Here is a 27,104-nt window from a genome sequence, read left to right as displayed (position 1 = left end):
GGCGAGGGTCGGCCCCTCCCACCAGCCTGTGGGGCGGGACCTCTTTGGATTCGAACTGGGTTTTCCACACTTCATTGGCCGCCTCAGCTTTAGCTTCCTGTCCCACGGGCTCCGTTCGACGCCTCATTGGCTGAGGTTTAGAAGAGCGGGAAGCTCGACTCGAAGCTCCATTGGCTACCGTCGGCTACAACGCCGAGAGGCTATTGGCGGAGGCGTGGGGAGGCGGGAAGGGGGCAGGCCCCGCCCCTCGCTCGGCGCGGGGTCCGCGCTGCCCTCGAGCCCGTGGAGGCCGGATGCCGCGGCCGTCCGAGGCTGAGGTAAGTGGCCGGGCCGCGGCCCCGCGGGGCCCCGGCCGCGCCCCCTGCCCGCGGACTGCGACCCTCCCCCACTCGCTGCTGCCGCCGGGTTCGGCTTCCCGGGCCTTGGGCGTCCCCGCCCCTCCCCCGCCCGCGCTGCCCCCCGGGGCTCCCCTGCCCGTCCTGCTCGCTGTGGCCGGAGGCCGGGCCCCCCCCGGGCGACCCCCGTTACTGGAGGGAAGCAGCGCAGGGGAAGGGGGGCGCGGGCCCCGGGACAGGCTGAGGGGCCAGGGCCAGGGGTCCAGGCTGGCATCCGCATGTGGTCCGAGGGACGGAAACCCTGGAGGGGCCTGCGGGTCCCTTTGCCCACCAAGTTCTGTTCTCCAGGATCGGACCGAACCCCGGGGCGCGGACGGGAGAGCACTGAAGATAGCAACCAAGAGCTTAATGAGGTAAAAGCGTCCCCGGCGTCTCCCACGGAGGCGGCCAGCCAATCACTGATGCGCTGCTCCTGAAGGCGCCATCGATCCCGCTCGGTGGCGCACCGGCCCTGGAGTCAGGAGGACCTGAGTTCAAATGCAGCCTCACACAATAATGACCTAGCTGCGTGGCCTTGGGCGAGTCGCAATCCCATTTGCCTTGCAGAAACCTAAAAAAAAATGTCATTGATCACATTATCGTTCTCTCACCTTCCTTAAGGTCTGTTCTGGGTCAGGACTCCCGCCTCCCACTTTGATCTGATATTTTATATTGTCATCACATAAGATTTACACATATAAAACTCTAGGATTTCTTCCTTTCAAAAATGTCATTATGATAAGAACTTATTTAGTTTCTTGTAAGAGATAACCAGAGCAGTTTCCTGCTTTCTCAGACTGGTCTTTACTCTGATGTTTGTACAACTGTGAAAGCCAAACTTGCAGATGGAATTAGAGGGGCACCAGGCCACTTCACACAGACCCAGCCCTGGAGGGGCAGAGGCAAACATGCAGACTCACAAACCCCAGTTAGAGGCCAAGAACCAACTTTTGATCAGAACTAAAGGACTAAAGAAATTAAATTTTATCAAGGAGAATGATTCATAATCATACTAAGAGACTTTAATTCCAAATAGAGCAAATATCAATAAAAACCACATAAACAAAGAGACCACATAAACAGGCTCTTGGGGGTCCTTGATAATTTTTAGGAGTGTCAGGGCATTCTAAGACCAAACATTTGAGAATCCTCCATTGAAGTCCTACACCAACATGGACCCCTGGAGTGGCTATCGCTCTGGTGGCAGGGAGGAAACCACGTAACATGGATGGCAGTGTCACTGTCTTGGGAGGAGTTGTTGTGAAGGTCCAAGGAGAGAGAAGATGAGGCTGAGGAGGGCAGATGGGGCAGCCTTCCCTTCTGTCTTCTCAGACTGGAGTCCACAGGATAAGCAGTGATTGGAACCCAGGGTCATCAAGGAGGTCAGAGCCCCAGGCAGCTCAGCTCTGTTACATCTTATTAACTGAATCACTGTGAGTCCTTAGGATGAAAAGCAACGGCCCCAGTCAGCCAGTGTAGCTGCTGAAAAAACACCTGGTCAAGAGAACCCAGTTTTCCTTTTTTTGTTGTTGTTTTGTTTTACTTTTGCAAGGCAATGGGGTTAAGTGGCTTGCCCAAGGCCACACAGCTAGGTCATTATTAAGTGTCTGAGGCTGGATTTGAACTCAGGTACTCCTGATTCCAGGACTAGTGCTCCATCCACTGGGTCACCTAGTTGCCCTTTGGTTTCCTTTTGAACAAGGCAAATTGGATGTTAACTGGAGAGAGTGCCACTGGCCCCCAGGGCTGGTGGACCTAGACGCCTCCCAGCTTCCTCCAGCACTGGGCTTGGTCTGGCAGGATCTGATAGAACAGCTAGAGCAGAGAGTGGGGTGAACCAAGTGATGGTGGCCCAATCTGCCCCAGGGACCAGCCTGAGCCTTCTGGTTTGATATTTTTACCAAAGACACTGAAGAGAGAGAGGCTGAGAAGGTCCAGGCAGCCTGGAACAGTGGGCCAGAATGGGGAGGAGGCCATATGTAAGGTGAAACAGCAACGAGGTCCAGAACCGAGCTGTGGAAAGGCCTGGGCTTGATTTGAGAGACAGCCCTGCTCCGTCCATAAAGGGGGCTTGGACAGGTGCAGGGTCCACATCAAGGGTGGGATGCCCATCTGGGCACCATTTCAAGAAGGACATTGACAAACTAGGTTGTACCCAGAGGAGGCAAGTCCCTGGTTCAGAATTGAACAAGGTTGGCTCCTTCCCAATCTGAGATTCCACGATAACTCTTCCGCATATTCCCCCACCCCAATCCTTTATAGGCTCTCTCCAGTGTAAGTATTTCTCCCTTCCCTAGGTGATCAATGTCTCTTATGCTGTATTTCTCCCTTCTCCTGGTAGAATCCTCTCCACAGTGTGACCTCTCCCCCCCCCCATTCATTCATCCCCCTCCCAGAAAAGTCTTAGGGAAGTGAGGAAAGATCAGACTTGAAAGAGAGGAGTAGAGGGGGGTAGGAGTCCAGAGCTGGGGAAGGGGAGACTGCATAAGAAGAGAGACCCAGGAGGGAGGGGGAGCTAGGTTGCAAAGCGGGGTGAGTTGGGGCTGCCAGGGTGGGGTGAGTAAATCAGAGGCTGCTGGAGAGGAACAATTCAGGTGGATCCTTGGAAGGTAGTGAACAGTGAACAGGAGAGGAAGTGCTTGGAGAAAGAGAAAAACTTTAGTCAGTCAATACGCACAAGCCTGCAGAGGTGGGACATAGGGTGGGCATTAGAAAGGGAGCCGGTGTGGCACCAGTGGCACAGAGCTAGGAGAGGTTGACTTGGAACCACAAAATCCTGGGCGTGTATAACCCTGGCAAAGGCCATTGCCTCCTTCAACTTCTACTTCCTCCTCTAGAAAATTGGGCTAAAAATATTTTCACTATTTCTCTCATGGGGTATCATAAGAAAACTGTAGTAATTTCCTGAACACTAGGAAAATTGAAATTATAATAATTTTGCATTTCTATTACCTTATGAGATTATATCACATTTCTCTTAACAACTAAGGTTTACAAAACACTTGATTTACAAAACTCCTCAGAGAAAGGTAATGCAAATATTATTTTGTTATTTTAGATGTGATAGTATTATCATTACATTCTTACTTCCATATTTCAGTGGATCACATAGATATGAATGTTCCCTCCAACAGTGCAGATCAAAATTGATCTACTCCTTAGTCGATGGGATTTTTGCCCCTTTCAAATAAGATACTATGTGTAAAGCATTTTTCAAACCTTAAAACCCTATCTGCTGCCAACCCAAAATATGCAAATGTTAAAAACATAGAGTTAAAATAAAATGACAAAAAATATAGGTTAGACAATTTTTAAGTTTTATTCTCTAAGATCTTACCTCTAAACCTTAAGGTGGAGGGGTAATGACTGTATTTGGACTGGGAATTAGGTGATTTTTCTATAGAAACAGAATAGGGAAAGCTATTCATCTGCATTGTAGCCTAACCACGAAAGCTGCACAATATCTCTGTCCAGAACTGCTCTTCAAGACTATCCTGCTTGTCCAATACTGTCTGATCTCTTGTCTCTTGCAGCAGGACCAGGCTCCCAACATCTTTGTCGTTGTTCTCCTGAGTTTGCAGTTAACATAGGGGGAGATCCCCCAGAGTCTTCATTTCTTGCTAGTTTGGCAAGGTGACTGAGATGAAGGCTGAGTCCTCTCTAAAGAAATTAGTCTTTTACCAAGATTGTAGTTTTGAAAAAGTAGTCTACTCATTCCTTAACAGATCTTGTTTTCTTAGTGTTGCCCCATAATCTCCCATCCAGGACATCCTAAGGCCCTAGAGGTCTTTCTCTAGATCCCAGGGCATTATTGGGACTGTCCATCTGGTATCCTATGACCAGTCCCCTCTCTCCAAGGTCCAGGCCTCTCAGGATTCTTCTTTGAGGGTTGTGGTCTTGCATGAATCACAGCCGTTTAGTACTGCTGAGAGAATACTAATGTGAAAAAAGATGGCTTTGTAGGTCAGGGAAGGTATCAGACCATTGAGCACTCTCCAGGTTCATAAAAGCCCACACTCTTCCTCCTGCTCTGTGTCCAGTCGATTTGATCATCCTTCCTCAATGCTTGTGTAAGATGAACAGCTGAGAGATTGACCCAGGCAGACTGCTGTACAAATGCATGCCAGGGTCCGTGCAGTAGAAATTTTTCATCCACATGTTTATTTGATTTTTTTTCCTTTGTGGATTGCCAGGATGATCTCTTTTGAGGATGCCCGGATATGATTAATGCATTGGGGATTGGGGTGGGGTGGGGGACCCTAATGCAGTCAAAATAAGGTCATTGTCACATGACAGATGCAGGGGCTCAATCCTCTCCAGGAGATTCCTCTTCTATTCAGACTTCATGATAGACGCAAGCACCTCTGGAGAGCAGAGTTCACACTCCTTTATGGATTAGTTGATATTGATCACTAATGATTTGTTGAACAAAGTTATTCCTGTAGCTGTCTAGTAGCAGATGGTCTAAGAAGACTTTATCATATGCGTGAGAGTCTTTTACTTGTTGGTATAGAGTTTTCAAGGCAGTTTTGCGCTACTGAGTCAAATGCCTTTTTATAAACAATAAACAGTAAACACAGAGAGACCTTGTATTATCTGTCGTTCAGTCAATTGTGTAGCTGTAAAGATGCAGTCTGCTATAGAAAATTGGCTGTGAAAGCCTGCCTTTTTCCTTGTCAGATTTTCATCAAGAATGCCCTCAATACATGAAGTTCATTCTCATAAAGATTTTATAGAGATGAGAAAGTAGGCATATGGGTCAGTAGTTGCTGATGCCTTCTCATTCGACTTTTTTGGTAATAATACCATTTGAGTTTTTTTCCAATTGTTTGGTGTCTTCCCTTCTTTGAGAGCTCAAAAATCAATCCCCTCAGTGCTAACAAAATTGTGTTACTACCTTCAGTACAGATTTCTTCTCTGTGTACTTAGACCTGTCCAGCCACTTTTTCTTCTCAGATACCATTTCTGCTTCCTCATGAAGTTCATCTGGTAACAGAGCCAATGTGGAGAGGCCACTGTTATCAGAGATGGGAATAGACCCCTAAAAGAATGCTGGCATTTTTTCCATTTTGCTTCCATTTCTTATCCTCCCATTTTTATCCATAAATGCTCTTGGGATGATGTGGCTTGCCTTTCTTGAAGATTCATTTTCCCCTTCGCTGCCTCTCCCTGGTTTGTGGAGGTGATACTGTGCATAATTTTTCTCTTTCCACTTCTACAATGGAATCTTTTCCCATTCTCTTCCATGTATTGCAGATGAATTTGTTCCCTAAGTTTGTGACAAAGAACAAATATTTAACTTCTGAGATGTTTTCTGAGCTCTTTTATCCTTCATGTTGTAGTCACTGCTTTATTTCATTAAATTTATAAGAAATGGGGATAATCAAAGTCACTTACTTTACCTTTATCCATTTCCTATTTTTCAATAAAAGTAGTTCATTCAAATAAGTTGGTTTGGAGCTAATCTAATTGTAAAACATTGTCTTCTCATCTTTAACCTTTCTTTCAATTTGGTCTTGATTTTGACCTTTGCTTCAGCTGAGTGTTGGTCTGACTGCACCAAGACAGCTGGATTTTAATGACTTCCTGTAACTAATCAGTCATTTGCTGTCCAGATAAAATTATTTTAATTTTTAAAATGTTTTGTCGTTTCTGATCTGTTTTCCAACTGACTCCTTAGGGAAAACGTTCATGATATGCAGACATGAACTTTCTGAAAGTCTACAAGCCTTTGGTTGCTTTCAAATCCTACTATATTTGAATGTGGTGTTTTGCCATGCATATACTTGAATTGAAAGACTTGGTCAAGTTTGTGATTTCTAATCATTTTTTTCTCTATTCTCTTCAATACATCCTGATACACATGTCATAGTAATCTTAGTTGTGGTCTTCTGACTTGGACTTGCCCTGAGTGAGATGACAGTTCAGGCAATGTTTCTTGTAGCCTTTTGGGGTACAATAAAAAGTAATTCTTATGCCTGACTTTCAAGGAGAACCTATGAGCTGTTTTCCATTTAGCTGCACTTTCTACTTTCTTTTGTAGTGTATAGATCACCATTTGTATAGCAGTATCTCATCACTGAAAAACAACCTCACATGTTTCAGAGTAGTCTGATTCTTCATGCCCTGCCCCCCCTTCATCATCCCACAGGGAGATCACCTGCCCTTGGGTGATAAGCATCTCTGTTCTTAGCCAGACTGGCTCAGGGGGATTACCCTGGAACTGGAAGGGGAGGACAAAAGGCTGCCCAGAATCTTGGCGACTTTTTTTTTTTTTTTTTTGGCTGGGTCTCATGAATCTACAGTCATTGTCTTTTCTGTCTGGAGAATCTCCTATTCAAGTTTGGATTCTGTTGGCATCACCTTCAAAAGCCCAGGTCTCCTAAGATGATGGTGTCAGGAGAGTACATTTAGCCCCAATTCTGTGCTACTCGATTCATCCTGCTGTGCTAGAGGATAATAATCATTAGAAAAAAAACCAATTCAAATCCCAGATAGCACTGAACAAAAGGCAACATGAAACAATGGAGACAGAAGTCCACCTGGGAGCTAGTAAGTCCTGGTAATGTCCTCCCTCCCTCCTCAGTGCTGCAGGTGACTTAATGAGAATAAGAATAATAATCATATCATACCTTAAAAATATGATCTCATCTTCACAATATCTCTAGCAAGTAGAAAAAAGGAAACTGGGGCAGAGGTCAAGTGACTTTTCCAGAGTCAGAAATAATGAGTGTTAGAAATAATTAGTTGGAACAGGTGCTGACCAGTATGGGGGTGAGTTTCCTCCCTCGAGAGTTCCCTACCCTTGAGAAATGATAGTTGCTATCCAACGCAACAGCAAAATTTGCACCAGTCAGTATGTTGAAATAATAGCAATATATGAACATATCAACAACATGGTGTCATGGATGGAAGGCCAGATTGGGAGTCAGGAACGTTCAGTACTTGCCTCAGACAGTTATTAGGGCCGTGACAAGTCACTTAGTGACCCACTAAAACTACCCCCTTCCCTGCCCTCCCCCAGTCCACCAGTACCTCAGGAAACTCTAAGGCTATGAATTTCCATTGGCTTTAGTGAAGGGGGTTTCCACTTTGGGCAATTTCTACATCAATGAAATTAGAGCTCTAAACCCAAAATGAGTTTGAAATGGTATTATTTTTATTATAATAGTAACGAATTAATGTTCTATATCATGATATTTCTATATGATTGATATTATTATTCTATCCTGATATTAATTTTATTCTGCTATCTGGCTAATCATAAATACTAGGGTAGGTTACTTGAGGAGAAATGATTGAAGAAAGGGGAGATACAGGAAAGGAGGTTTATGTAGAGAGAGTGTGAGAGTCTAAGGTAGTCTGGGTATGGTAGCAGTTGGGGTGACTGTCCATGTGATCCTTCTAGTTTGGCAGCTGGCCTTATTCCCTCATCTTCCAGCTCCATGGAGGCAAGTGGGGTACCCAGCGACCAGAATTTCCTGTCAGAAGCTGCCACAGGAGATGGGGCCACAACCCCTACCAGCCAGCCCTCCAGCCGTGCCCCGACTTGTGCCCGTTGTCGCAACCATGGTATCACTGTCCCTCTCAAGGGCCACAAGCACCTGTGTCTCTTCCGGGCCTGTGAATGTCGTAAATGTGTCCTCATCTTGTAAGTACCCTCAGAATATCCCCCTCCCCCGAGTGTAGTTTCACCCCCAAGTGCTTCCTGTCTGCCTGCTCCCTCTGTCTAGGCCTCTATACACTCCTAAGGGTGAGTGGGGGACACAGCCTTCCCTGCAGACATCAACTTTTAGCTCCCTAGCTGTTAAATCAGTTCAGCCTTAAGATCAACAGATTGTAGCAGTTAGAACTGGAAGCATCTGCTGCAACCCTCTCGCTTTACAGATAGGGGAAACTGAGGCCCAAAGAGGATCAGTGACAGTTGCACAGGTAGTAAGAAGCTGAACGGGAATTTGAATATAAGTCGTCCGACTCCAAATCCCAGGATCCTATCACGCGCCAGGCCTTCAGTCCCAGACCTTAAATGGCCAGTGACCTTTGACTCTTCTCTTTCAGGGAACGAAGGCGTGTCATGGCTGCCCAAGTGGCTCTGCGCAGAGAGCAGGATGCTCAACAGAAAATAAACCCGACTCAGGACCAGACAAATGGGGTAGCTCCCTTGAAGATTTTCAACCTTGAAAAATGTGGGCCTGCCCCTCCATGGGCACCTGGTAAATAATGTTCTCCCTCTGACTGAAGGAGGAAGAGAGGAGTATGCTGGAGCTAGAAGGAATCTGGGGGAGCTAGGGAAAGCATGATCTAGGGGCACAGAGACTTAGAGTTTCTCCCCTCTCCAGCGTTTCACACTCACCCTGTGCCAAGTTGGGGGCAATAAAGTTTGCAGGACAATGCAGCTGAGGAATCTGGCTGGTTGTAAGAGATGGCTGTTTTGGGGTAGAGCAGAACGGGTAACTGAAATGATCCCTACAAATCTTTCCTATCATTCCCAGCTAGGAAGGAGAATGTGGGCCCCCAGCCTAAGGAGACCCTTCAAAGAGCTCCCCTGACCATGCTGACCCCCTTTGAAAAGGTAAGCTGTCCCCCCAACCCAGATACTTCCTATCTGCTTCCCTCTGGGGTGTCAGTCTGACTATTGCTCACCCTATCCTCTGGACCCCAAACTGCTTCCTTTCTACCTTCTTCCATATGCTTAGGGACCATCCATCCCTTCCAACTATGGCTCCAGGTTGTTCCCTCCTCACTCCAACCACCCTTGCACCTTCCCTCCCCCCACCTTGCCTTTCCAGGAGAGCAACCCCCAGACCTTGCTGCTAAGCAAACCATTGGACACCATACCACTGTCCTGGCAGGCTGGACCCTGGAATCCTGGGCCCTGGCTTCCCTCTACCTTGTCAGTATCTCCCCCACTTTGGTGTCATCTGCTGTACCAGGAGTCTGGCATCGCCCTGCAATCACCCCCTGGTGAGAAAATGGGAACTGGGACTATGTCCTCCAGAAAGCAGAGGGAAGCTCAGCCCCCAGCCCTTACCCCAACATCCTGGAGGGAGGAATTGGGGAAGACTGGGAACTTCAACAGCCTGTTAGATGTACAAGGAGCAGGTTCCACTTGGGAGGAGACCCCTGTGCTAACCCCATTTCCTTCTCTCCTTACTCACCTGGACCAGGCTTTGACTCAGGCGCCTCCCTCCAACTGACCAACCATGGAGCTCTCCCCGTCTGCCCAGTTCAGTGTCAGTTACTGGTGGTCCCCATGCCAGGGGAACCCTCTGACCTTTCCAGTCAGGCTCAGCCGTGAGTTCTAGACCCTGAATGGGGGGTGGGGGTGGGGGGTCGATAAAGAGGGACTGGGGGCAGGGGTAGTGATGTGTGTGTGTGTGTGTGTGTATATATGTGTGCACGTACATATATGTGTGTACACACACACACCAAAGGATCTAGACCTGGAAGGAACCAGGTCATTTGGAGATGCACAGCTCCAGGCCTAGGGTTAGAAGACTTGAGTGCAAATCAGACATTCTCTAACTATATGAACTTATGCAAATCATTTCTCCTCTGTCTGCCTCGTTTTCCTCATCTGTAAAATGGGGAGAATAAGTTCCTACCTCCCAGGTTAGTTGTGAGGATCACACTGATTTATCCAGTGGCTGGCACATTGTAGGAACTGTAGAAATGTTAGCAGTTAACATCATGGTACCAACTTGCCCCCATCTCCCCAGTCAGCAGGGCCTCAGACTGACCCTGCCTCCTCACCTGACCTCTCAGAATTCAGGTCTTCCTCTGAGGTTCTTCAGGGGCATCCTCTCTCAGGAGCTTCACTGGCCCCCCGGCAGTGAAATGAATTTTCTGGCTCAGGTTTGCCTGGACCCAGGCTCTTCTCCTTCTTTCACCCTCTCCCATCCTCATGGTTAGGTCTGACCTGGGCTCCGCTACCCCCACCCACCTAGATGTGGGGCTTAGTGAGTGAGGACCTGCTCTGAGCAAAGGCTGAGGTCCAGCATGCCTGGGTCCTCAGGGTGGTCCTGCCTCTGTTTCTCTGGTGTGCTCAGGGAAAGTCTTCTCCCTTTGACATCTTATCAATCAGTGTTGGGAGTGTCACGGCCTGTCAGTGGACCCTAGCCCAGGGAGTGCAGAGGGGGACGTGCTAAGTCACTGGTATCCAAGGACCTGGCTGTGAATGACACCCTCCTGGTTGTGTGACCTCAGTCCCACATCCCTCAGGCCTTGGGTTTCTTAATGAGTAAAGTAAAATCAGACAGGATTCTAATGGTCATGATAATAATGAGCATCAAGAGCCTTAACATTTACAAAATGTCCTTAAAATGATTATCTTATTTATCCTTCTAACAACTGTGGCAGGCAGGTGCTGTTATCACCCCTATTTTATGAATGAGGAAACCGAGGCCTAGAAAGGACTAGGCCAGGATCCCACAGTCAGCCTGACTCTAGGGCCAGCTGGCTCTTCACCATGCCAACCCTCTGCCCAGGGTGGAGACACATTATTGTGTTAGTAGGCATTTATGAAGCATCTCCTAGGTTCCAGTCCTGGGAATAGAGTGACAGGGGAGAGAGCGTTCTGACCTTCAATGAGCTGGGCGGACCCCTGGAGGACCTTGGCTGAGAACATCCTCTGGGGAAGGGGGGGACTGTTAACAAGGAGAACTATTTTAGTAGTAAAGCATGAACTGTAAAGAGGGAGACTAGAAGCAGAGGGCCCAGTCCAGAAAAGAGGTGATGAGAGTCTAAGCCATGTGCTGGCTGTGTGAATGGAGAGAGCCAGAGCATGCAGAAGATGAGGTGGAGGTCTAGCTGACCAGGGAGGGTGAGGGCCGGCAGGGAGCCAGCCAGGACTGAGCTTGCCCTTACCCTTTACTCCTTCCTTGTTCCAGATGTTCAGCATTGATCCTTGAGCCCTGTGGCCTGCCAGACTCACAGCTTCTGAAGCCCCAGGTCCTAGGGAAGGGAGGGGGTGAGGGGTTCAGGTGCCTGACTCCTGCAGGGAGGGGAAGGGGGGACTGACTCCTCGGGTCTGCAGGGATAGGGAGGGGCTGATGCCTGGGTCTTGGAGAAAAGGAGACTGAACTTTGGAAACCTGGGGTTTCTCAAGGATTTGGGGGTGGGGGACCTAACTACCTGAATCCTTGAAGCCCTGGGTCCTGGATGAAAATCTGGACTACAAAACCTTGATGTCGGGGCGGCTAGGTGGTGCAGTGGATAGAGCACTGGCCTTGGAGTCAGGAGGACCTGAGTTCAAATGCAACCTCAGACACTAATGACCTAGCTGTGTGGCCTTGGGCAAGCCACTTTAACCCCATTTGCCTTGCAAAAAAAAACCCAACGAAACAAAACCTTGATGTCTGCTCCATGCAGAATCTTGCATTAGACCAGAGAGGTGAGAGCTGGGTCTGGGGGAGGGAAAAGCCAAGGGAAAGAACTGGAGGCCAGGAGAGTGAGCAGTGGACTGAGGGAGGGGAAGTGAGCACTAGGAGGGCAGAGTGCACCAGTTTCAAGCCAGGTTCTGTCTCCTTCCTTTCTTCCTTAGGCCACAGGGGCCCGGCCTCCAGCTCAGACATCTGACTCCATAGAGTACCAACAGCAGCGGGAAGCTGCAGAAGCCTTGGTGGACCTGAGGGACTCCCCACAGCCTCCTCAGAATCCTCTACCTCTTGCTGGTCCCCCCAGCCCTGCCTTGGGGTCCCAGCCCTGCCCTGACAGCCCCTCAGGTACTGTTGTGGTTTGGACAGTCAGAAGAATCCAAGCTGGGTTGGGAGGAGGTCAGGTAGCCCTGGAAAAGCAAGGAGGTCTTAGAGAGAGTGGGGGGGGGGGGGGGAGATTGGGAACACAAGGTGCTGGGAGGGGAGTGAAGTGAAGATCCTGGGGGCCTTGAGTGCCAGGCTGATCAATGTGGACAGAGACTGAAGCAAGACCCTGGGAGGATCAGAGCCAGGCTAGAGGGGGAGGAAGAGCAGCCCAGGCCCTCCTTAACAGCTCTAGAGGACCCTTGGCAAGTCACTTAGACTTACACCAGCTGGAGAGGCCCCATGGAAAGAGAGGAAATGACCCATCCTGTACCCCCCCCAGACCCAGCTACTACCAGCAAAGGCAAGAAAGCTTAGGGTGTGGGATCCTCACTGCACCCCAGCCCGGCCCCCTCGGTGGCCCTGCACATCGGCCACATCGACTCCATCTCCTTGCTGGGCTGAGGGCCCCTGCTACAACAGAACAAGGAACTGGCAGTTTGGGGGGGGATATGGAGGCTATGGTATTGAGTGGGCTGCTCCCCTCAATCTGGGCTTGCTCAAATCTTCCCAATAAACTGTGATGTGGCCTGACCAAAAACCTTCTCTGTGTGTGTGTGTGTGTGTGTGTGTGTGTGTGACCTGTGTATGTGACCTGTGTGTGAGAGTGTGTGGTTATGCACCTCCCGGGACACTGGAGATGCCTGCCTCACCTTTCCTGTGTGTACACACAGCTGGGGGGGCCCCAGAGCACCTAACCTGTCTCTGAGATCCTGGGGGGGAGTCACCTCACCTCCGTCTCCCTCATTGTTCTCATTTGGAAAATGGGGATGTTGTTAGGAGGATCGAATAAGATGATGATCATAGAGGGCTTAGCAAATAGCTGGCGCTATGTGAGCCAGGCCATGTGAATGACATTTATCATTATCGTTATTATTATCTTATTGTATATTCCTCACAAACATGAAGCTCATGTACGTGTGCTTTCATGGCCTCTTCCAAATGGGTAGGTTCTAAGCTTGTGTTCTCTAGGAAATTCCCTTCTCTAATTGGAGGTAGGCATTCAGGAATAACATACATGTGTCATTTCCATGTGTTCACCCAAGTCCAGCAAGAGTCTTGGCCGAGGGGGTGGCTAGGTGGCGCAGTGGATAGAGCACCGGCCCTGGAGTCAGGAGTACCTGGGTTCAAATCTGGTCTCAGACACTTAATAATGACCTAGCTGTGTGGCCTTGGGCAAGCCACTTAACCCCACTGCCTTGCTAAAACCTGGAAAAAAAAAGTCTTGGCCAAGCAAGCATCTTGGGACAGCCCTGGCACTGAGAGCAGTCTCAGCAGAGGCTCCCCCAGCCCTTCCATCCTGGGCAGTGCCAGCCTCTGAGACCCAAGCAGCAGCGGCTGCCCTCTGTCCTAGCTGGGCATCAGTGACCCTGTCTGTGCTACACCAGAGCTCAGGGCCCTTCAAAGTCACCACCATGTCTGCAGGAGTTACCTCCAGCACTTATAGGGATTCCAGGTTTCATTTGGGGGGCTCTTATCAAGTCACACAGTCAGACTCTGTGATTAATGCAGACAGGCCCTGCCTAGAGCAGGCTTCCCAAGATGGCATGTGCTTGTGGCCAAAATCACTGGCTGGAGCCAAGTATAAGTTCCTACATCAAATGCAACCTTTTTTTTCAATGGAATAAAACTCAAGTTAGTCAATGACAGTAAAACTAAAGACAAACCCATGGGTGGGAGAAGGGGAGCCTAGGAACCCGCCAAGGGTTCCAGGCGAGGTTGCTGCCACTTTTCTCCTAGCTCCTGGAGTGGCCAGGACCATCTGCCATCTTGTCATATACCTCTTCTTTTGTCTTGCAGCCCCACACCCACTTTTTCACCCTTTGGACTCCTTCTGATCCAAGTCTCCTCCATACTGGTTAAAATCTTCCTTCAAGGCTACTTTGTCAGGCCCTTGCCCTATTATCCCCTCACCAATCTCTTCCCATCATGTCCCAACCTTGGATGGCTGCCCCAGCCTTTGTTCCTGCTCTTCTGCTACTGGATGAGGGTTGAGAAAAATCCCAAAACTCTTCTGCCTGGGCCCATCGCCAATTTGGGACACCCAAGCTCAAGCTCTTTACAAGTCCCTAATGGACTAATTGTCCCTCTCACGACAGTTTTTCTAAGCCCTTCCACCTTTCCTCAAGCCTCTTCTGCGCCCCTTCCCTCTCTCACCCTCTCAGCCATTTATTGAAAAATTCCCCCCACTCCCCTGACCCTCATCTCACATCACCTATACCTGCTGCCACTCTCCCCTTCTCTGCAGTCTGACTCCAAACCTCATCATTCATTTGAAATTGCTTTCTACAAATCCCTTCACAAATCCAACCGACTTTTCTCTACCCCCATTCGTGATTTCTCTGATGCCTTTGACTACCCATCACCCTTTTCTCCTTAATACTCTCTCTAGGTTGTGGTGACTGCTCTTCGATGGCTCTCTTCCCACATGTCTGACCAATTCTGCTCTGTCTCCATTGCTTTATATTTATCCACAACTTTCCTGATAATAGTGAATGTTCCCTAAGGCTCTGTTCTGGGTCTTCTTTTCTCCCAATTTTTTTTGGTAATCTCTTGGTATTTCTATTCAGATAAGTTTGAGATCTATGCCTTGACCTCTCATCTCATATCTCCAATTGCCAATTAGACATCTTTTTTAAATTTTATTTATTATTTAAGGCAGAGGGGTTAAGTGACTTGCCCAAGTTCAGACAGTTAAGCAATTATTATGTGTCTGAGGTCACATTTGAACTCAAGTACTCCTGACTCCAGGGCCATTGCTCTATCCACTGCGCCACCTAGCTGCTCCCAGACATTTTTAAATAGAAATTTTATTTTATTTTTCCAGTTACATGCTATGATAGTTTTTCAACAGTTCATCTATTTGCAAATTTAAGGGTTACACATTTTTCTTCCACCCTTCCCTCCCCATGACAGTGAATAGTCCAGTAAAAGTTGTACATGGACATTTATGTTGGTAAAGAAAAACATAGGATAGGAAAGAAAAACATAGAGAAGTTTAAAAAGTGATCATAATATTCAGATTCCATGGTTTTTTCCCCCTCTGGATGGGGGTATAGCATTGTCCAAGGCAGGCCCTTCAGGGTTGTCCTTGATCTCTGAACTGCTGGGGGGGACTGCTTCCTTATTAAAGTTCATCATCAATGTTGTTGTTGATGTGTCCAATGTTCTCTTGGTTCTGCTCCCTTCCCTCCACAGAAGATCCTGTAATTCTTTCCATGCTTCTCTAAAGTCTAACATTTATGATTTCTGTTTTAACATTCACAAGTGTTTAATTGCAGAATCAAATTTTAGGGATGATCACGGATGTGCTAGTGGTGCATATCCATACAAATTAAATCCTCAAGTGCATTGTTTTAAACAGGGTTACATGGCTCATCTCCACACTACTGCTATTCACATACTATAGATCATGTCTGCTATCTTGAAATTCAGTGGGTCTTCTAGGGGCAGCTAGGTGGCTCAGTAGATAAAGCAACTGGCCCTGGAGTCAGGAGTACCTGAGTTCAAATCCATCCTCAAACTTAATAATTACCTAGCTGTGGGGTCTTGGGCAAGCCACTTAACCCCATTGCCTTGCAAAAACAAAAAACTAAAAATAAATTCAATGGGTCTTCAACATGAACGAGCTCAAAAACAAGTGCTTAGCAAGTGAGAAGATCCTATCTCAAGCTGAACTCCCACAATGTTGGGATGTTCTTTACTCAGAATCCTTAGACAAGATACTGAAATGCCCCAACAAGTTAAAGGCAGTATTTAATCAAATCATTGTAATGAAGCTATTTATGTATGAAAAGTTAGGGAATTTAAATTGGATTCAATAGAACTGGCCTTAGGATGGGCTGGCGCATAACTTTCCCTCCCAAGAACAATTCCCCCAACCCCCCAAAAAAAATATAACAAGTAAAAGTCATATGAACTTATTAATTAGGCTTTCCTCATAGTTTGGTAGACGCCAGATTTAATTAAAACTTTCTAAGAAGTGGGGCACATGGCCCTTGATTAAAAAAAGTTGCCTAAATCTTTTAAAATAAACAGTAAAGGGGGCAGCTAGGTGGTACAGTGGATAGAACTCCAGCCCTGGAGTCAGGAGGACCTGAGTTCAAATTTGACCTCAGAAACGTAATGATTACCTAGCTGTGTGACCTTGGGCAAGTCACTTAATGCCATTGCCTTGCAAAAACAAAAGCAAGCTATCTTCAATGGAGAATACTGTCTGTATCCAGTGAAAGAACTATGGACTTTGAACAAAGATCAAAGACTATTACTGTCAAATTAGAAAAAAAAAATGCTGTATTATTATGTAATTTTACTATCTCATACTTTATTTTTCTTCCTTAAGGATATGATTTCTCTCTCATCCCATTCAACTGAGATCAATGTATACCATGGAACCACTGTAAACACTAACACACTGCCTTCTGTGTGGAGTGGGGGGAGGGAAACAAGATTGGGGAAAAATTGTAAAACTAAAAATAAAATCTTAAATAAAAAAATAAAATAAATGAAAAGGGAGTGGGAAGAAACAAGAACAAAAAAGGCTAAGTGAAGTCAGCATCATGCTACAGATCTTCACCTCAAGGTCCTAGCTCTACAAGTTATCAAATGTGGTTGTGAAGGAATAGTATTGTGCTATGTTCGAAATGATGAGTATGATTTCAGAAAATTTGAATACTCCTATATGAACTGATGCAAAGTGAAGTGAGCAGAAGCAGGCGATCACTGTATAGTAACAGCAACACTGTAATGACCCACTGAGAATGACTTAGTTACTCTGATCATTACAGAAATTCAAGAAAATTTCTAAGTGCTTATGATGAAAATGTCTTCCTTCAGAGGGAGAAGTGATGAACTCTAAATGTACATTGAAGTATAATTTTTAACTTTCCTTATTGTTCTTGCTTTTTTGTAACATAGCTAATAAGAAATTGTTTTACATGATTTCATAGGTATTATTACTATAGTATTGCTTGCCTCCTCAAGCCAAACTTCCCTGTTTGAGAAGGAAAGAGAATTTGGAACTCAAAAAATGTTTTTTAACAATGTTAAAGATAAATTTTTTAAAAGTTAAAAAATTTTTTTTTAAATGTTTTGAGTTTTCCCTCCCCCCTCTTTGAGAAGGCAAGCAACTTAGTATTTGATTCCAACTCCTGAGCATGACACCGCCCCGGTACAGGCCCTCATCCCCTCAAGCCTGGACTATTGAGACTGTCCTAGTGTTGCTCCTTCATTCCCAACAGGACTTATGTCACTGAGGGGGTGATGTGTGTGTGCATATAGCCTGTGGATGTTCTAGTCTCCAGTCTCACTCCACTGTTTAAAATTGCAATCTCTGCCTTCCCCATTCAGTCAACTCCTGCATCTCCTTTCATCTCCAGAATTAAATAGAAAATCCTCTGCTTGGCATTCAAAGTCCTTCAGAAGCTGGCCCCTTCCTACCTTTCCAGCCTTCTCGCCCTTACTCCCCCCCTCTCAATTTGTGACTAGGTGACACCACCCTCCTTTATGTTCCCCAGCTCCAGGTATTTTCCAGTGCCTAGAATTCTCTCACTCCTCCAGCAACTTGATCTCCTGGCTTCTCCAGCTTCCCTCCAGTCTCAACTAACAAACGAGGCATTTTTTGTCTCGGTTCTTACCCAGCCCTCAGTCATTGAAGGGACTTTGCCTGAGATAAATGGAGACGGGGGAAAGACCTTAGTTTAGACAGCCAAGGTCAACCATTGCATCCTGGCCCATTTCCAGTCATCTTGAATCTGTTCAGGGCGACCTCAGGGAGGGTGAGGACTTTGGGCAGCTCTACCTCCTTACTCACAGGAGATTCACACACAGATCAAGACATCACCCAGGATTTCATTGTTCTCTTCAAAAACAAAGCCTGAACAACAACGCCCCATCTGTTTGCAAGAAGCCTTTCCTAGTTCCCCTTCATCTTAGAATCCTCCCTCTTGCATTGTCCCCATTTGAGACCTTCTCTATCTTGTTTGACCATAGTTGTTTGCATGTTTCTCCTTCAGCCTGGGAGCTCCTTGAGAGCAGGGTCTGTCTCACCTGGCAGATGGTAGGGGCTAACTCACTGAAGAAGACCAGGGGGTCTAAGTAGAACCACTCAATCGTCTTGGGGGCTCTGACTCTGACTTTTGTCAGCTAGGAAGGTAAGGTGAAGAATCACTTAGAGCCATTTCCCTGAACAGAACAGATTTCAGGGCCCTCTGCCCTGAAGTGGGTCTCCAACTTTTCACATGCAGGTCTCCTCTCCACAGTTAGACACTAATGGAGACAGCATTGCACCCAGAGTCAGGAAGACCTGAGTTCAAATCTCACCTCAGACATTTTCCTAGCTCTGTAACCCTGACCAAGTCACTTAACTATTTACCTCAGTTTCCTTATCTGTAAAATAGGTCTGATAATAGTACCTCCCTCCCTCCCAGGATTGCTCTGAGGACAAATTAAATCAACAATTGCAAAAAACACAGCACACTATAAAAGCAATATAGATGTTAGATACTATTGAAAATTATTAAGGACCCCCAAAGAGCTTCTCTTGATGTGGGTTATATCTATTGAGATTTACTATATCATAATATTATTAAGACAATAGTTTTGGGGCAGCTAGGTGGTGCAGTGGATAGAGCACCAGCCCTGGAGTCAGGAGTACTTGAGTTCAAATCCGACCTCAGACACTTAATAATTACCTAGCTGTGTGGCCTCAGGCAAGCCACTTAACCCCATTGCCTAGCAAAAACTAAAAAGACAATAGTTTTGACCCCGCAGATGCCCTGAAAGGTCTCTGGGATATTCTGGGAGTCTTCTGATCACACATTGAGGACTGTCACCCAAAGCAACCAACTGGCTTGAATGGCCCTTGAAGAGATCAACAGCACTTGGGTTCAGCAGAGGTGTCCTGATGCTGCCTGCCAACATACCTGGCAGTCATCTTGAGGACCAACTGGCTAGAGGATGGCTCTGGGGGAGCTTGTGACATGGTGTCCAATGTGGGTGGGCACTTACAGATCACCAGCAACCCAAGAGAGCCATTCTGAGGAGTGGCCCCCGTGCTACACCATGGGCCAGGCTCAGTGGACTGTTTACAAATATTATCATACTTGATCCTCATGACAGTCCTAGGAGCCTCACTTTATAGTTGTGAAAACCGAAGCCAATGAGGTTGTGATTTGCCCTGGATCTTACAGGGAGGTTCCATTTGAACTCAACTCCAACTAGCTGCTGAAATCTATTCTCTCACATTACTGAAAATAAGTGCATTGTGACCTTTAACATACCAAGGGGAGAAAATAAATGGGTGAACTTTTAAAATAAAAAAGAAAGGGGGAATTGCTAAATAAAGTTTGGAAAGTACTGCTCAATAGGGAATCCTTCAATTTGGACTCATTTTAATATTGGATATCAGGAGTTGTAACCCCATTCATATCCTGTCACTCTTGGTTAGTTGGTTTGGAGGTCTTTGGGACCTTTTCCAAAGAAACCAGTTCTATTGAAATTTGGCTGGCAAAACTTTTTTTGAAAGTTTTCTTGAGTTCATGGCCCCAGGTTCCTTTAAATCTAGCGCTTGTTCATCACTTGTATAAAAATATTCTTAACAGCCCTGTTTGTGGTGGCAAAGTAAAGGTCCTTCAATTGAGGAATGGCTTAGCAAAGTGAGGTATATGTATGTCATGGAACACTTTTGTTCTGTTAGAAACCAGGAGGGATGGGAATTCAGGGAAGCATGGAAGGATTTGCATTAATTGATACTGAGCAAGATGAGCAGAACCAGAACATTGTACACCGGAACAGCAACAAGGGGTGATGAACCTTAATGGACTTGCTCATTCCATCAGTGCCACAATCAGGGACAATTTGGGGCTGTCTGCAATGGAGAATACCTTCTGTATCCAGAGAAAGAATTGTGGGGTTTGAACAAAGTTCAAGGACTATTCCCTTTAATTTAGGGAAGAAACCTGCTATCTTATTGTCTGATCTTGCTCTCTGTTATACTTTATGTTTCTTCCTTAAGGATATGATTTCTCTCTCATTACATTCAATTTGGATCAATGTTTTACTGGAAACAAGGTAAAGACTGGCAAATTGCCTTCTGTGGGGGTGGGGGGAGGGAAGCAAGATTGGGGGCAAATTGTAAAACTCAAAATAAAAAAAATCTTTATTAAAAGAAAAAAAATCTAGGGATCGTCGGGCCTTTGTAATCCAAAATAATGGTCAAGATGCTGAAGCGGGGCAGGGGTGACCTGGGCACTGCCATGCCAACCAACTCCCTTGGGCCAGGTGGATGAAGTGGCAAACACTGTTTGGCTTTTAAAGCCCATCCTTCCAGCCTTCCTGTCCGTCCCGGCCTCGGGCCGCTCCCTCGGGGGACTACCCTGTGTCTCCTGTCCAGGGCTTGGGGCACTGGGTTGTGGTTGCCCCGCAGGCATTTTTCCATCGTGTCCGCCTCATCATGGCCCCATTTGGGGTTTTCTTAGCAAATACTGAAGTGGTTTTGCCATTTCTTCCCCAGCTTTTACAGAGGGTGAAGCGACTCGTCCGCGGTCACCCAGACGGGCAGTGCCCTCCAGGCGCCGTGGGCCCCTCTGGAGGCTCGGAGCCTCATGCCCGGCTCCGCCGGGGTGCCAGCCTTGGAGAGGCCTTGCCCCTTTGCAGGCCCTGGAGCCCGGGGCTGGTGAGCAGGCGGGATTCGAACCCCGCGCTCCCGCCTCCCCCGTGCAGCTGGTAGAAGCGGGGCGCGGCCGCTCACAAATACTCATTTGTGCACAACGTGCGGATTCTTGGGAGGCCCTGGGGCCCCGGGGGGTGCAAGGCCGGGGCTCCCGGCGCCCGCTCCCCCGGACAGCCTCGGCCTCCCCCGCTCCCCGGGCCTCGGTGAGCCGGAGCCGGGCCCGGGGCAAAGGCGCGGAGGCCGGGCCCGGCGAGCCACGTGCGGCGTCCTCCGCCCGGGCAGCCACGTGACGCGCGGCGTGGCCGCCGTCGGCGGAGGGCGGGGCCCGGAACTGAAGCTCTTCCGCCCTCCCCGGCGCTCCCGGGCGGGAAGGGGCGGGGCCGGAGGCGTGCCGTCCAGTGGGCTCCGGGGGGAAAGGGCGGGCCGTTCTCGCGAGACCGGCGCGGGGCGGGACGAGCGGCTCTCGCGAGATTTCCCTCCCCTCTTGTGCGGCCGGGAAGCCCCGTCTCTCCCTTTCCCCTGGCTGGCCGCGCGGATCCCGCACGGTGAGCGGCGCCGGCGGCCGGAGCCGGGGCCGGGGGGCCGCGGGGGTTCGCGGGGGGGCCGCGGGCGGGCCGGGCGGGGGCGCGGGGCCGCGGCCACGTGGCCCGGCGGGCGGGGGGTGGGGGTCCGGGGGTCCCCGCTGACCGTGCCCCCCCGCAGATGCCCGGAGTCACCGTGAAGGACGTGAACCAGCAGGAGTTCGTGCGGGCGCTGGCCGCCTTCCTGAAGAAGTGAGCGGGAGCGGGCCGGGGGCGGGAGCGGAGCGGGCCGGGGGCGGGAGCGGGAGCGGGCCGGGGGCGGGAGCGGGCCGGGGGCGGCTAACGCGCGCCTGCCCCCGCAGGTCAGGGAAGCTGAAGGTCCCCGAGTGGGTGGACACGGTCAAGCTGGCCAAGCACAAGGAGCTGGCGCCCTACGACGAGAACTGGTTCTACACGCGGGCGGGTGAGTGCGGCCGGGCGGGGGCTGCGGGGCGGCCGGGGCCGGGCCGGGCTGGGGGGCGGCTGGGCCGGGGGGCGGCCGGGGCCGGGCCGGGCCGCGCCGCGCCGCCGCCCGCGCTGACCCGCCGCCCCCCGCAGCCTCCACCGCCCGCCACCTGTACCTGCGCGGCGGCGCCGGCGTGGGCTCCATGACCAAGATCTACGGGGGCCGCCAGCGCAACGGCGTCATGCCCAGCCACTTCAGCAGGGGCTCCAAGAGCGTGGCCCGCCGGGTGCTGCAGGCGCTCGAGGGGCTCAAGATGGTGGAGAAGGACCAGGACGGGTAAGCGGGGGCCGGGGCCGTGAGCGGGCGTGGGGGGCCGCCGGCCCCGACGGCGCCCCTCACCTGTCGCTCCTCCGCAGGGGCCGGAAGCTGACACCTCAGGGACAGAGAGACCTGGACAGAATTGCGGGACAGGTGAGTGCGGAGGGGAGGGCGGCGGCTCCCCGCCCTGGCTGGCACCCCGCGGTCAGCCCGCGCCCCCTCACCCGCCTCTGCTCTCTTGCAGGTGGCAGCTGCCAACAAGAAACATTAGGACACACCACGTCGGATTCATTAATAAATGCCTTGTTCTTCCTAGCTCTTGGGGTGTGTCCTTTCCGTGGGGGGCTCTGGGGGGGCGGGGGCTGGCGGTCGGGGTGCTTCTGACCCACGGCTGCTGCCGCTCTGGAGAGCTTTGCCCGGGCATGGTGCCCGGAAGGACCTGGGCCCCGCGGGCCTGGCCGAGGAGGGAGGGGCGCCGCGAGCAGGGGCTCTGCCAGGGGGCACCCCGCGGTCCCGCCAGACCCCTCCGGGAGGGGGAGGGGCGGCCGGCGGGGCGGGGCCGGCCCACACGTGCTTTCCACCTGGGAACTTCCGTAGCCCTAGCGGCCGTCTGCGCCTGCGCCGAGGGCCCGCCTCCTGCCTCAGCGACGGCCACGCGGTGGCGCCAGAGGCTTGCGAGCCCGGCTCCGGCCGGCCGGCGCTCGATTGGCCCTTGCGGCCAGGAGGGGCGGAGCCGGGCGGGAGCCTCTTGTTCCGATTGGCCGGCGTGCGGAGGCGGGGTTCGGCGCGGGAAATTGGTATTCGGCGCCGCGTCCGGTCCCTGCCTGCCCCTCCCCCGGCGCGGCCGCAGCACGTGGGGGGAGTGCAAAGTGGGGGGCGGGTACAGGCCGGTCAGGAGCCACGAGGGGACACCCCAGTGTGGGAGGCGGCCCGGGCAGGGGGGCGAGGAGAGTGCCCCGGGTGGCAGCGGGCCTGCCCTGCACAAGGCCCAGAGGGGCAGAGCTGCCTCAGAAGCCCCTGCGCAGTGAAGCACAGAGTCGGGGGGCATGGAACTCGAGGGACAGGAAATGAGTCCCAGGGAAAAGTCCAGAGCAGGGGTTCTTCCCTTCCAAGCCCTGGCCCCTTTGGACAGACAGGCCCAACAAAGCCCATGGGGCCTGGGCAAAATCATTCTTAAGTAGTTGAAGGAAATTCTTAATTACAGTTGATTGAAAACAAAGACTTAAAAAAAGAACCAAGCCACAGATCTCTTGGAGTTCCACGGAGCCTAGGTTAAGAATTCCCGTCCAGGGGCCTCTAAACAGATGAAGTCATTTTGGGTAGAAGGGCGCAAGAAATGGGAGGGGGTGTCATTCTTCCTCACTCAGTGGTGCCATGAGAAGGACCTGGCTACAGAGGGAATGTAACAAACTAGTCAACATGAGTTGATTTGATCAGAGGAGAAGAGCCTGGAGCTGGGACCCTCCTTGGGAGATGTTGGAACAAGAGTGGAGACTTTGGGGGTTCCAGTCCTTTCCCCATAGTTCAGAGTAGTAACAGGCTAGAATTTCAGCTCCCCCATCCTGAAGCTGGAGAAAGTGGAGACAAAGACCACACATCAGAAGCCACAAATGCCATCTAGTAGCAGAGCAGAGAGATCAGGAGAAAAGTGCGTTGGGGGGAGTGCGAATGAATGGTGGCACTAGAGGCATAGCTTATCTTGACCATTTGTGCTTCTTTTGAATTCTATGAACATTCAATCTTCCCATTGACACAATGAGTATTTTTGGAAAAGTGTTCCAGCTTGATGAGAAAGATGTTTTTACTATAACTTCTTACTATGGCTTTTTTTTTTTTATGATGCTTTGATTTTTGGCAAACTCTTCATCTATGTCTTTCTCCTGTCTTGGTGGTCTGTAGTACACTCCCATGTTTCTTTTTTCCATTGATCTTGCCTCATGTTTCCATCCTCCAATTCCTAGATGTCCTCACATTTTATCTTTTTAATATACATTAATACTTCAATTTTATTTTTTCCAAAAAAGGTATATCCTTAAATAAATATAATCCAATTATAAACTCCATTCCAGCAGGCCTCAATAATTGCTTTGAATTTGGTCAAAAGGGTGGAATTTCTTGCATTAATAAATCAATAATCAGTCAAATATTAAAGACATTATGAGTAGACACTGTTCTGAGAGCTGAGTGCTGAAATTCCAAGGAGCCTGGCCCTGTGCTCTACAACACAGGCACTAAGGAAATATTTTTTGACACATCTAAAGAATGTAACAGTCCCTATTCACCACGACCTTACAGTCTAATGGGAAAGACATTCTAATTGGGGATATAACAAGTATATATAAAAATATGACCAACATAAATATCTCTTGTTCAACTTGTTTATTACCTGTACTTCATACATTTGTGTATAGCCATCTGAGCCCATGGATTTTATTGGATTTTGTCTCCTGTGAATTATTGGACCTATCTACCACTAGTCTTCCTTTATTGTAGCTGGCTTCTCTCTACAGTATCTGGCTTGGCAGATATATGTAGGTAGGAAGTATTCTCCCTCTTCCTCATTTTTCACTTTTCAGCCTTCTCCATAAAATCTATATATACATACATAGCTACATACACATGTGTATATTTGTCTCATCTTTAGGAGGGTGTGTTTACAGAAACATACATACATTGATGTTTGTCCTTCCTTCTCAAAGAAAACCACATCAGGGGGATGATGCCCCAACAAGCAAAGCATTTAGGTTTGAGTGAGGGCGGGGGGTGCTGTGCTAAGTCCCCAGCCTCACTTTCTCCTCCAGAGCCATCTGGGTCCAGAGGTCAGATGTGAAGCAGGATGACTGGAGATGGCCCTGGATGGGAGGCAATCAGGGTGAAGTGACTTACCCAGGGTCACACAGCTAAAGTGTCTGAGGTCAGATTTGGCTCAAGTCCTGATTCATTCATACATATATAGATAGATGATAGAAAGGTAGGTAGGTAGATAGATAGATGGATAGATAGATAGATAGATATGGTTTACCTACATTCTCAACAAGGACCAAAATGTGATGTCATCACTATCTAAGAATCAATTTAATGTGTTTCTGACTATGACTGAAAGACCAATATGATCTTGGAATGCTTTTTACTGCAGATCTCAGGTACAAATAGTCCATGAAAATATTTGGGGTGTCTTCTTGAAATTTTTGCATCTACTGTTTCTTTTGAGCTACTTCAATCCTGCTTTCTCATGGAGCACAGCACCCTCTCTGATGAAGGTATACCATGTTGGGTGGTCCTGTGCCAGTGTTGTACAATTGATTCCAAAGTTCCAAAAACAGACCTTTGCAGTGTCCTTGTATCCCTCTTTCTGACCCTCCCTGTGAGTGCTTGCCCTGTGACTTCTTAAATAGTCTTTTTGACTAGCATACATTTGGCAATTGAACAATATGGCCAGTCCAATGGAACTGTATTAGAGTTTGAATACTAGGCAGTTTAGCTCTAGAAAGGACCTCAGTATATGGTATCATCTCCTGCCAGGTGATTTTCAAAATCTTAAGACAAATGGAAGCAATTCATTTTCCTGACATGGTATTAGTAGATTTTCCGGGTTTCCCAGAAATATAGCAATATAGAGGTCAGCACAATGGCTTGGTAGACCTTCAGTTTGGTGTCAGTCATACCTCTTCTCTCCCACACTTTCTTTTGGAAACTCCCAAAGAGCTAACTCTGGCAATGCATGAGCCAACTTCATTATCAATGTGTACCTTTGTGGAAAGTACCCAGCCAAAGTAAATGAACTTGTCCACAGTATTCAAAACTTCTCCATTTGCTGTAACCGATGGCTCCACAAATGGATGGTGTGGTACTAGCTGATGGAGCACCTGGGTTTTCTTGGTGTTCATTGTTGAGTTCTTAAGTTGTGTTGTTCTCAAATCAAAATGAGCACAAGCAACAGAGAACCTATCCATCCTTTGTTGCATCTCAGCTTCAGAAGCTGCGATGAGTGCACAATCATATGCAAACAGAAGATCCTGCACCAACACTCCCTCCACTTTGGTCTTGGCTACTAGCCTTTTATCAGCAGTGCAATAGCTGCATTTAGAGTTGTCACACATGGCCTAGATGCAGTGGATAACCTTGGCATCTTCAATGTTTAACCAAGCTCTGAGCTCCACAGCACTTGCTCCAGCTACCTTCATGGCCATTGGAACAAGTTGTTTTCATCTGCTCATTCCACTTCACCTACTTGGGTTAGATGTCCCCCTAACTCATGGGGTCTGAGACTCCTCAGTTACCCTCAACCTGGTTTAACCTGTCTGCTGAAACAGTTTACCAGGATATGGCCACTGGGCATTTTTACAACTTCTTTGGAGCCACAGATGGATACCAAAAGCGGAAAGCAACTCTGAAAAGGATTGGGCAACCCTCACATCAGAAGTACTAGGTACATGCATACATAATGTGTGTAGACATATATATATCCATACATTAATTATATTATATATATATATATATATATATATATATTTATTTATGTGAAGTATATGTGTGTGTTTGGAGCTGGAAGGGACCCCAGAGGTCATCTAATTCAATCCCCTTGTTTTACAGATGAGGAAACAATGCTTCATTTAATTCTATCCTATCGGTGTCAGAAATGAGCTCCTGTGAGAAACCTCTAATGATTCTCATCTATAATTTTTTTTAATTATATTGTATTTTCTTTCTCCAAGTGGTATGGCCTTTGAGAGCTGGAACTGGGTGCATCTTGTCTTTTTATCCCCAATCCCTAGCAGAGTCCAATTAAGTCACTTAATAAATGTTAAATGAATGGATTTAAAATTCTCTCTTTTCTCTTGAGTGAACCAACTTATTCAATTGCCTTTGTTCTGAAATTGGTCTGCTTCTGGTTGTTGTCCTGCATTCTGAAGAAGACCAAAATGACAGCATTATGTCTGGATCAAGATACAGCGCATCCTACTTATACAAATAGAA

General features: G+C 48.6%; 2 protein-coding genes across 3 annotated transcripts; both read left to right on the top strand.

The window, feature by feature from the left end:
• Nucleotides 1–205: 205 nt before the first annotated feature.
• Nucleotides 206–12,702, top strand: DMRTC2 (DMRT like family C2). 2 transcript variants are annotated; one of them, XM_074219413.1, is made up of 10 exons: nucleotides 206–317; nucleotides 684–748; nucleotides 7,816–8,025; nucleotides 8,433–8,587; nucleotides 8,867–8,946; nucleotides 9,227–9,338; nucleotides 9,542–9,668; nucleotides 11,264–11,324; nucleotides 11,917–12,097; nucleotides 12,456–12,702. In XM_074219413.1, exons 1-10 carry the CDS (start codon nucleotides 294–296, stop codon nucleotides 12,488–12,490), a joined length of 1,050 nt encoding a protein of 349 aa, XP_074075514.1. In that variant the 5' UTR covers nucleotides 206–293; the 3' UTR covers nucleotides 12,491–12,702. The 2 variants fall into 2 exon arrangements, with proteins under 2 accessions (XP_074075514.1, XP_074075513.1); XM_074219412.1 differs by having other exon boundaries at nucleotides 207–317; nucleotides 9,164–9,338.
• An 8,609-nt stretch (nucleotides 12,703–21,311) lies between these two features.
• RPS19 (ribosomal protein S19) lies at nucleotides 21,312–22,444 on the top strand. Its single transcript, XM_074192694.1, has 6 exons — nucleotides 21,312–21,388; nucleotides 21,546–21,616; nucleotides 21,727–21,827; nucleotides 21,962–22,145; nucleotides 22,226–22,280; nucleotides 22,372–22,444. Exons 2-6 carry the CDS (start codon nucleotides 21,546–21,548, stop codon nucleotides 22,396–22,398), a joined length of 438 nt encoding a protein of 145 aa, XP_074048795.1. The 5' UTR covers nucleotides 21,312–21,388; the 3' UTR covers nucleotides 22,399–22,444.
• The last annotated feature ends 4,660 nt before the right edge of the window (nucleotides 22,445–27,104 follow it).

Source organism: Macrotis lagotis, chromosome 1 (assembly GCF_037893015.1).
Source record: "Macrotis lagotis isolate mMagLag1 chromosome 1, bilby.v1.9.chrom.fasta, whole genome shotgun sequence".
Taxonomy (NCBI): Eukaryota; Metazoa; Chordata; class Mammalia; order Peramelemorphia; family Peramelidae; genus Macrotis; species Macrotis lagotis.
This window is presented reverse-complemented; position numbering and strand designations above follow the sequence as displayed.